Source organism: Drosophila rhopaloa, unplaced genomic scaffold, assembly GCF_018152115.1.
Source record: "Drosophila rhopaloa isolate 14029-0021.01 unplaced genomic scaffold, ASM1815211v1 contig_2, whole genome shotgun sequence".
NCBI classification, from domain to species: domain Eukaryota; kingdom Metazoa; phylum Arthropoda; class Insecta; order Diptera; family Drosophilidae; genus Drosophila; species Drosophila rhopaloa.
In genome coordinates this window covers 21,338,309-21,348,926 of record NW_025335083.1, presented here as the reverse complement: position 1 = coordinate 21,348,926, position 10,618 = coordinate 21,338,309, and the positions used below count along the sequence as shown (strand labels likewise).

At 43.1% G+C, this 10,618-nt stretch overlaps 3 protein-coding genes across 6 annotated transcripts; 1 reads left to right on the top strand and 2 right to left on the bottom strand.

The window, feature by feature from the left end:
* Window positions 1–243: 243 nt before the first annotated feature.
* On the bottom strand, window positions 244–1,323 carry LOC108051688 (guanine nucleotide exchange factor MSS4 homolog). Its single transcript, XM_017133864.1, has 2 exons — window positions 1,131–1,323; window positions 244–1,071 (listed from the first exon to the last, which is right to left on the bottom strand). Exons 1-2 carry the CDS (start codon window positions 1,251–1,253, stop codon window positions 826–828), a joined length of 369 nt encoding a protein of 122 aa, XP_016989353.1. The 5' UTR covers window positions 1,254–1,323; the 3' UTR covers window positions 244–825.
* Window positions 1,324–1,593: 270 nt separating this feature from the next.
* On the top strand, window positions 1,594–5,248 carry LOC108051651 (protein mitoshell). Of its 4 annotated transcripts, XM_044459730.1 has the most exons (7): window positions 1,594–1,861; window positions 1,981–2,338; window positions 2,396–2,657; window positions 2,851–4,036; window positions 4,098–4,244; window positions 4,327–4,354; window positions 4,516–4,678. In XM_044459730.1, exons 2-7 carry the CDS (start codon window positions 2,008–2,010, stop codon window positions 4,572–4,574), a joined length of 2,013 nt encoding a protein of 670 aa, XP_044315665.1. In that variant the 5' UTR covers window positions 1,594–1,861; window positions 1,981–2,007; the 3' UTR covers window positions 4,575–4,678. The 4 variants fall into 4 exon arrangements, 3 of the variants coding, with proteins under 3 accessions (XP_044315665.1, XP_016989291.1, XP_016989289.1); XR_001769627.2 differs by having other exon boundaries at window positions 4,098–4,354; window positions 4,516–4,595; XM_017133802.2 differs by lacking the exon at window positions 4,327–4,354 and having other exon boundaries at window positions 1,981–2,311; window positions 4,516–5,248.
* Window positions 5,009–10,542, bottom strand: LOC108051650 (ATP-binding cassette sub-family C member 10). Its single transcript, XM_017133799.2, has 5 exons — window positions 10,018–10,542; window positions 7,680–9,626; window positions 6,853–7,553; window positions 5,824–6,793; window positions 5,009–5,765 (listed from the first exon to the last, which is right to left on the bottom strand). The coding sequence occupies exons 1-5, from the start codon at window positions 10,376–10,378 to the stop codon at window positions 5,287–5,289; spliced, it is 4,458 nt and encodes a 1,485-aa protein (XP_016989288.1). The 5' UTR covers window positions 10,379–10,542; the 3' UTR covers window positions 5,009–5,286.
* Between the last annotated feature and the right edge of the window lie 76 nt (window positions 10,543–10,618).

The window sequence follows — 10,618 nt, the reverse complement described above, 5'->3', positions numbered from 1 at the left end:
CAGAAACCAAAGCAAAAAATACATCATTTTTAGTTCGTATAGCAAATAACAGTTTATAGTAAAAATTTTTTAGTTAAGAATCTCCTCTAAAATGCAATATTTATAGTGCAATAAAATTGTAAAATGTTTAAAGTGAAAAACAATAAATATGAATACAAAAACCGAATTTTTCATTGCCCAGAGATCACTGTGCAGCCAACAAAAAAGTACCAATTATGTTTTTTAAACAATTACTTATCAAGATTAAGGTTCTAACAACAAATTTTTATTCGGAAGGTAGTTTAAACTTGGTTTTTAATATGTGGGTGAATTTATTTTAAAATTCAGCTTTAAAGGAAGTAAAACTTAAAATTGACAGTAAGAAATGTTTTTTCTTGGCGACGTTTCACAGCATTTGAGTACCCTTTATGCTTAATGCCTTTATTAGTATGCTTATATTAACAAGTCAAAGGATTTACTTTAGGCCATATTAACTATTTCATGCCTGTTGTTTTTGGTATAATTGCTAATTGAATGATGCTCGCAAAATAGAATCGAAAAAATGTGAGAAAATCTGGGCAAAAAAAGCTTATTTTACTCTATTGTTTTTTACTGATTATTATGGAATTTGTTTGAATCTTTAGCAGAAGAAAGGATATTTGAAGATGTTACAGGATGCTCTTAAAGAACGTGCTAAAACTTAAGGGAACATTACAAAAATCTCCTGAATCAAGTAGAATTCGGTGAAATTCCTTGAAAAGGAAAAACTACACATTATTGGCATGACTTCTAGTATAATCAAATGCATTGCAAGAGACCGAGACTAAGGGTTCAAGGATAGGGCAGCTAGGAGTCCTTGTGGACCACTCTTTTGAGGGCCAGGAAGCAGTGACGGGTGCTCAGATCATGATAGCCCACAGGTCCTCGTTCGCAGTCCGCACAAACCAGGAACTTCTTGCCATCCACCGTATTGGAGAATCCGATATTCTCGAACATCATCATGTCTTTGACCAGCCAAAAGCCCTTCAGAGGCTCGCTGTTCAGACTGTCCGCCGTCCTATCCTGCTTTTGCATCATCAGAGGCACATCCACCTGACCGCAATAAATGTAAACAATTAGTGTTAGAATATAAAGATAAACACGGCACTTACTTCCTCCTCGCTGTAGGTCCCCTCTTGGGCCTTGAGCATCAAACTATTGCAGAACTGGCAGTGCACATTTGACTTGTTCTTTCCACCAGCTATTTGATCGCTAAAATCAGACACCTCTGTCATTTTTATGGATTTATCTTTAATTTGTGCTAAGCGAAATGCCTTAACTTTAGTGTTAGGCAGCGATATAAGTCAGTTCAACACTACTGCGTTGAGCGGTCACACTTATGGAATCGATAGCCGATAGATATCCTGACCGTTAGGCAAAAGATTCAAAAATATAAAGAATGCTTAAATCTTAACCCACTTTATAATTTCTAATTTGAATTTCTCCAACTACTGTGTAGTTACCAGACGGTTTAATTATTAAAATATCATCAAATTTAAGATTGTCTTTGCTTGATTTAGTTGAGTATTAGTTACCATTTGCAAGTTTTTACCGTCAACTTCAAAGTGAAATTGATATAAATTTGAAATTAAGTCAAGTAAAGACAAGCTTAAATTTAATGTAAACAATACCGTCCATCACTATTTGAAATATTTGGTCCTACTTAAAGCACACGATAGTAGAACAAATTGCGATAAGTCCACCAATTGCTCGGCAACTCTGGTGGCCGTTTCAAAAACTTTCTTTCGTCTTCTGACTTACTAGAGAGCAGACTGCTCTTTCTTTGGCCAAAACTGCGGCGCTTTCCACTGGATTAACAGGAGATACCAACACTTCGGTCGTTGTAAGTTTCTGGGGAGGATTAAGCAACCCACATGCGTTTAGTCCCTACAAGCTAACCTCAAAATGGATGTAATATTTTAAAACTTTTTTCTTTGCTTTCGGTGTTTTTTTTTCTTGCAGCTTTAAAACTCTGCTCGTGGCAGGATAATGAACATTCCCATCTACCAATTGCCCTCGGTGACAATGCAGTCGATGCGCCAGCAATCGATGTACCAGCAGACCTATTTGGATCGCAATCGCATGGTCACCGATGTCTTCGTGCAGGAACATGTCTCGCAGAGCTCCTGGTCAATGGCCACGCCCTCTCTATCGGCTGTGTTTATACCTGGTACTGCCAATTGCCCCATTATGACTGGAAGTGCCCATGGAGCCTGTCATCCCAACCCGCCGGCTCCTCATCCACCTCCTCCGGCTGCGAATCCTCCTCATATGACCTATATGGCCATGCCGGGTATGCAGTATTATGCAGCCAGTTATGGTGTGTTGTGGTATCCCCAACGTGACAGGTATTTCATTTATTCCCTTTCCTAACCAGCGTCCATGAACGCCTATGGCCAGGGTCAGGTGTATTCTGCTCGTGCTTCGGCTACCACCAGCTGCAATATGGCCGGATTCTATGTGCCGAACTACTATTCAAGTGGCACTCATGCTCCGCCGGCCAAGCAGTTCCGGACCGCACACACCCAGACACAGGCTCCCATCAAGCGCTGCTGCGACGTGGCCACCCAGGTGGATATGGGCCTTGAATTATCCCGTTTAGAGGTCATGAAGCCAAAACCTGCTCCCTTCTTCGATAGGTAAGTCTAACATGGGTTAGTAAGAGATCTTAAAAGTCTTCTACAATAAATAAGCTTTAAACTACTTCCTATGATTAATATTTTGAAAAAAAAGCACACTTTAAGTAAGATTATTTTCTAAAAACCACAAAAGGATATAAGGAATACTTTTTTAAAATTAAATACATGCTTTAATTAAATTACATTTTTTCAGTTTTGGTCCCGAAGAATCGAGCATAAGTTCCTTGGAAAGCGGTGCCGGCGATGGCTTGCGAGTCCAAAATCTGCTGCGCAACTCGGAGGTGGTGTTGCTCCAACAGCGGCTCCACGACATTACTAGAATCTCTCTGCAGGGCAGCGAGATAGCGGAACGTCTGGCCAATGCCCATCGCAATCGTCCGTGCTTCAAGAAGATCGATACACTTTGTGCCCGCTTGAAACAGGATCTTCTGCGTCCGGATGGCGTGCTGCCCAACATCAACTCTCAGGGAATCGCCTGGGCTGTTAAGGATTTTATATTCGTCTTCACCCGCATTGTGAATGCCTGGGTAATACTGAAAGGCTATGTTTATAACACCCCCGAGGGTTTGAACAAGATCAAGGATGAGTTGCCCGCAGGTTTCATGGCCATTTTTGATTCCTGGCAAGTTTCGACCTTATCCCTTGTGCAGATGATTATAAAATCCTTTGTGAGTCTGGATGAACTCTTGCAAAAACAAAAGAACAGCTTTTCTGGAAAAGATGGAAGCGCTCTGATGCACGTGAACAATAGTAGTTCATTGAGAAGTTTGATAGACAGCAACGATAGCAGCAGTTTGGGACAGAAAAACCAGGCAGTGACTAATGGTCATCCCATTTGTCCAGGCCAAGGGCCCAGTGCCTATAGCACTCCACGGAATCAGAATGGAATGGGGAAATCCTTTTCAGAAGGCCAAGAGTCACGTGGCTGCCGGACTTCAACGTCCCCAGCTATCTACAAGCCAAAGTGTGGAATTAATCTGAACTATTTGTACACTATGATCGAGGATTCCGAAGAAACCCAACGCAACGTGGATGCTAATGGTACTTATCTGAAAACTGGAACCTATCAACCACTGCAAAAAGAGTCGAAACAATTAGAGATGCCGCCCTTAAAGCCCAAAGATCCGTACCAGGAATCCCAATGGCAGAGAAAGATTCCTCAAAAGCCTTTGCCACCGCAGGAAATTCGTCAACCTCCAGCCCCGATAGCAGAAAAATCTCGTGCGGAACCGGAGCGTCAGAAAGATGTGAGGGCTTTTACGAATCCATTTAGCCTGATCGGGCGAGAGGTCACTCGCCAGCTGTGCGAGTTCAGCGACCGCGTAATGGAGCTTAAGCACTTGGAGCGCTTCTTTCGGAAACAGTTCACTCGCAACTATGTCAGTAATATTAGTAAAATACCTGGATAATAATATTGTTAACTAACAATTACCATTCCAGTACCCAGATTTCTTTCAGCACTGCCAGGATGAGTTCATTGATGTACGTGCCATTATTCTGCAGTGCGAGAGGGCTTCCTACCATCATCTCTACCAGGCAATTCACGATCTACGTCGAATCACATTCGCGGGGCGCTGCTACCTGAAGGTATTGGTTTGATTCCACGCAGACGTATGCCATACTCTACACTACTGTTTGTTTTCAAATATCCTCCGCTGCTGTTTTATAGGCCAAGGAAAGAATATGTCCAACCCAAGGTATCAGTATGAGTGGGCCATTTAATGGACTAATGTACTAATTACTGGTCTCATTCGGGCACTAATCTCATATATAACACATTAACCAGCACACGCCATTTAACAATTATCAGAACCGCCATAGCGCTTGATTACTGATTCCTGTTTTATTGAAATCCTAGATTTACTCGGACGAAAACCTTCAGCACTACATCGATCTCTACGAGCGCTCTGTGAATGAAATGCTATCCAAGCCACCGCATATTCCCAATCAATATGATCACATTATGGGGAGGCCAGGCGAGAAGCTTTTTAACTATGAAATCTAATCGAAGAATACCCAGTCATTATCAAGTTGGTTATTGGTTGATAGTTGGCCCACTCAAGCGGCCTTTTCTAGCTTTATATCTTGAAGTTAAGTATAATTAATTCAACGATTTCTTGTGAAGAGTTTAATTGCGAAACCTCACAAGAGTCGATATAGCAAACTATAGTGCCTTAAACTGAATTGGAATAATGCCCAATTTAGTGTTCGACTAAAAAGACGTACAACTGATTCATCAAATTTATAAATTTTCTCATTCCAAAGATTTAAAGCTTTAAGGAATTTTTACATCTGTTTTTCGGTCGCAACATTTAGTCAAACATATGATTAAAACAAAACATTTATTTTAAAATATTATATATATATATAATTTTTTTTTAATGTAACAACTTTGTACGGATTTAACTACTTTCTACTTTGTTAAATTCACTACAAAAATAGATTGCCACTCAAATTAATATTTGTAAAATTAAATAAAGCTAGGACAATGGATGTTAGTTTTCATTTGTTATTTGTTAAGTAAACTCAAAACGGATTTATAAGTTAGGAACACAATAAAAAAACAATAAATAAAATCATATAAAAATTGACTTATATACATTTGAATCTTAAAAATGTTTACTTATTGCTAATTCGGTCTGGTAAAATCCTCTGGATTAATGTCCTGGGCGAGGAGCATTCCATGAAAAATGGTTGAGCTATTAGAGGCCAGATCTTTGGGTTTTCCCTCTTCACAAATCCGTCCATCATCCAGTACTATTATCCGATCCATTGCGTGCAGTCCGCGCAGGCGATGAGCGATAAACAGGAGAGTGCAACTTTTAAAGGCATTCCTTAAAGCCTGCTGGATGCTCAGATCGGATTCGTCGTCCAGGTTGGAAGTACCCTCATCGATGGCCACCACCTTGGCATTTTTGAGCAGCGCCCTCGCCAAGCAGAGAAGCTGTCTTTGACCAGCGGAAAGGTTGTTGCCGCATGACTCCACTTTGCCATCTAGTCCACCCAACTGCTGGACGAGAAGAGTGGCCGCCGCCGAGTTCTTAATTGCATGCCAAATCTCCGAGTCGTAGAAGCCGTGACGCGGATCCAGGTTTTCTCGCACAGTGCCTGAAGGAAGGGTACAGGTTTTAAAAAAGTGTATGTTATAAATAATATCCAAACTGACCTTCGAAAAGAAATGGCTCCTGGGTGATAACTCCCACCCGTTCCCTAAGCACACTTAGTGCCAGAGTTTTTAGATTAACCTGGTCCAATCGAATCTCTCCCTGCGACAAAGGAGCCACTCGCAGGAGGGCAGCTAAAACAGACGTTTTCCCAGCTCCAGTGCGGCCCACGATGCCAATACGCTCGAAGGCCTCAGTTTGGAAGGTTACACCTCTTAACGCAGGTGCCAAGTGTTCTCTATAGCTTAGTTGTACTTCACGGAAACTCAGAACTCCTTGGGTAGGCCATCCAAATGGAGGTTCAGCACTTCCGGAGGCATTCTGCTCTCCTTCCAACTGAAGATACTGATCTATACGCTCTACTGCAACTAATTCCTGCTCCGTTTCAGCTACAGCATGTAATAGATCTCCCAATTGACCAGTTATGGAGAGAGCATACGAGATGCACAGTCCCACCAAGCCAGGATTGGTGGTGTGAGAGGCGGTTATTGCTGCCAGAAGACCAGCTCCTCCAACTAGAAGTGTTCCCAGTAACTGGAGTCGCAGAGCTAACCATTGTTGAGCAGCCGATTGCGTCAACTGGGCCTTAATGCTCTCCTCGAGCTTCACTTGGAAGTCCCTTTGGAATCGCGGACTAGCTCGCATACTTCTTATCGTCGTCAATCCCTGAAGTGTCTCCGTAAAATGCGTGTAGAGCGGTGACATTGCATTGCTGGATAACCGTTTGATGTCCCTGGATGCGTGGCGATAACGCTGCTGCAGATTCAGGTAGATAGGAACCATAGGAATGATGACCAGACCCAGCCAAGGCATCGCATACAGACTGACACAGAGAGCTCCCACTAAGCCAGCAAGTTGCGCCAACAGAATATTCAAAATGAAGGGCAGGGAGTCATCCACAGTGTTGGTATCGGATGAGAAACGGTTCAGAATGCGACCCACAGAAGTGATGTCAAAGAAATTGAATTTGGCCTAAAAAGTTTCTTATTAATTTAAGTTTTTTTCAATTTGTATGGCCATTATCTACTTACAAACATAACTTTCTTCAGAAGCTTCTCGTGCATAAAGATCGCTGCCTTTATTCCAGCATAGGCAAAAAGAAACGCCCTTGCTAGCGTCACTAAGGAATTGGTTACAGCGATTGCTGTGAATATGCTCAGATAGAACTTTGTCGTGTGTCCCGAGCCAGTTTCATTTCCCAGCGCAGGTCGCATCAATTCGTGCTCCAACAAAGTGTCATTCGGGTGAGGATCCAAAGTAGTTTCAGTGACCCAATACGCCAACCAGGCATCACTTAGATTCCTTGTCAATTGCATGAGTAATACAGAAAGTAAAACACTGAACGCCAGTGGAGAAGTTACAGCCTTCCAGTAGCAGGTAAAAACGTCGCCTGAGAGATGTCCGTACTCTCTGGATTCCTCCAGAAGCAGACTATCCACACTCTTCTTGTCGTCCTGGTTGGACAACTCCACTGATCGTCGCCTCACTACTTCGTCTTGGTCATCATCCACCTCTTCATCCAAACTTAAATCAATGCTCTGGGTCATGTATTCACTGGGGAGAAGTTGACCATCCTTAACTTGAAGAATCTGATTGGCGTGGAAAAACAACTGAATGCTTCGTGTGACCACAATACGTGTTTTGTGCTTAAGGAGGCGCAGAATGCAGTGCTTGATGATATGTCTGGCCACATGAGCATCCAAAGCGGAGAGCACATCGTCCAGAAGGTAAACTGTCAAATAAAAATTAGTGGAAAGAAAAGCAGATTAGTTTAGTCTTTCAATTCCAAGGATAAATATATGTTAACTCTTATTATAAACACTCTTCCAATTTCAAGAAAAATAAAAGTTAAGATTACCTTTCTTATCCTGATAAACCGCTCTAGCCAGTGCAACTCTTGCTCTCTGCCCTCCGGACAGGGTCCTTCCGTTCTCACCCACGCCAACGAGATCACCTCCAAGGATTTGCAGATCATCTTCCAAAGCACAAGCATGCAAAACAGTTTTATACCATTGTTCATCAAACTGGGCGCCCCATACAATGTTATCCCTGATGGTTCCTCTTTGGAGCCACGGTGACTGGGGAACGTAGCCAAATCCTGTGGTCAATTCCTGGACGCAAACCTCGCCATCGGTGCACTGCAGATTCGCTACTATAGCGGATAGAAAGCTACTTTTCCCACCTCCCACAGGGCCTTCGATGCATACGAGCTGACCCGTTTTAATATCCACATTTATATCTTTAAGGCGGAAAGGTGTGGATGATGTATTGTCATCACTATCGTGGCAGAAACTAGCGCACTTCATTTGCAGCACACTGGCTTTCGGAGCATCCAAAGGAGCATCTTCTGCTGCCGATCCGCCACTCCCTCTCATTATAGGATTGTAATAAGAGGAATAATCCAAGTTGGGCACGTCCATCAGTTGTTGAACTCTCTTTATGGAAACCCACGCTTCAATTAAGCCGTTGAGCACCCATGGAAAAGCATTCAACGGTCCAATTAGCATATAAAGTAAGGCTACACTGGTGTAAGTAGTTGAAGCTATTAACTGATTTCCCATTAGCACGGATACTCCAAAAGTAAGCAAGCACATTAGTACGGGTGTGGTGGCCCAAAAGTATACACACATGGCATCCAGGTATTTTCTCTTCGATAAGAATCGCAGCTCCTCCTGTCGAAGACCTCGAATCTTGGTGATGAATATATCCTCCCAGGCATTGATCTTGATCTGTTTGGCCCCTTGCATTGTTTCCGTAGTAGCAGATAGCCTGGCATCCTTGGCAGTCATCAAACCACTTGAATATATACCAATCCTTTTGGCAAGCCATCTATTAATTGGAATCAAAAGGGCGGCAAACATTACTCCAGCCAAAAAGGCTGCTCCCAATTGAAGATACAACAGGTACAATGTTGTGAACAGCTTGAAGGGAATGCTCCAGAAGAAGTGGAAACTAATGCAAGAGTTGACAATCCGATCCGTATCAGTGGACATGAGATTAAGCATATCTGGTTTGGATTCCTTTAGTCCCCTCGCCTCCAGTGCTTTCCTGTATATAGAGTTGATCACTCCCACTCTCATTTTCATCGAAACCATGGCCATGCGCCAGTCGAAGTGGGTGGCACATACAGCCGACAGCAATGTGCTGCCAAAGAGTCCCAGGGCATAATAATACACCTGATTGGAGTCCGAGTGATCCTGTCTGAGTAGTCCTCCGAGCAGTAAGGGTCCCGCAAAGCCACTCAAATCGGCGATTAATCTAAGGATTCCTATGAGATAAAACTCCACTCCAAAGCATTTATGCAGGGCTCTCCATAAACTCTGGGATTGGGACAGAGCTAAATGCAACCTCTCACTCAGTCGTGTGATATTCAGGGCGTCGGGGAGATCAAATAGGTCCTCAATCTTCCTCAGCTTTCCAGCTACTCCTTTGGAGATTAGGGGCTGAACCCATTGGAAGAGGAAACGTGATCCCAAATTAGCTTCATCCTGGGCATGACCCAAGTGGCTCTCATTCACATCGAAATGGAAATAGGTATATTGCTGGGATAGGAGTGCTTCATCCTCTCTGCTGGAAGCTCTTCCTCTGGACACGCTGGAATAAACAGCACTTCCTTTGGGTATCAAGGTGGCTCCAAATAAGAGATCACAGAGCAGCGTGGCCAGGCTCCAGGGCCACCAATCGAAGTGGCGACTCGTCCGCAGCCATACCGCATCCAGAACCACAACTGTCAGCCAAACGACATTGATTAGCAGCGATCCCCGATGACTAAGCTCTCCATATTGACGGGCTGTCAATAAAAAACCTGTGGGTGGGGGATAAAGGAAAAAGCTGATAAAATACGGGACATAAATGATTATTTTAGACTTATCTGTTTTTTGTCAAGTATGGGTGTTTCTTTAAACAACATATGTATATCCTTTTGTTAGCAAATCGTGTTAAATTTTATCAGACACAGAAAAAAATTGGTGTTTTAAATCCAATCTTCAGATACATTTTTTGAATTAAGTATGTAAAAACCATAATTATTTAAGTATAAAGGAATCATTCTATTTTATTTATTATATCTATTTAATTTCTGTGCAGTTCTCTATTATAGTTAAATGGAAATCATTTAAGTTGAAAAATCGAAATGTGTGGGGGAAACCCGGAATATATAAACTTAAGGTAAGAAGAAAGTAAAACCGCACACTCACCGCTGTGAACAACCCACATAATGCACTCGGCACTAACCACCAGCAGATCCACGGCGTAGAGTTCAACGCCCTCCTGGTGGAAGGCGAACACCTTGGCCACTGGAAGCAGGGCCAATATGATGCCCAGGAAGGCCCGTATCCATAACATCCGGAGTTGCAACTCATTCCGAACGACGGGACGCGACTGATTGCCGAAATTGTAGGCGGATACGACGGCGAAGATCGTGTAGATGGGCAGCTGGAGCAGGGTCTTCTGGAAGCAGGGCAACAGATCGTTGGTTTCATTAGCGAACGGCGTCAGTCCAGTGGGACAGAACTGTGTCCAGTTCCAGGCGAAATCGCCCCAATCAATAGTCGACATCTTGATCGTAGTTTTCGGGGGGATTCCTCGGCGTGGCGCTAGTCTTGATTAATTAGTCATCCCTGGCTGGACATTTGCACCACCGAACCATCGAGTGGCATTAAACAAAGCGATAAACACAGCAATTCGTCTTCTGATAAAGTTCGTAATGAAAATGCAGCCGCTATGTGGAGCCGCAGGGTTGCCAGCCTACATAACGCTGATGAAATTCGTTGGTCAGGGTTCCCGATTTTGATTTCC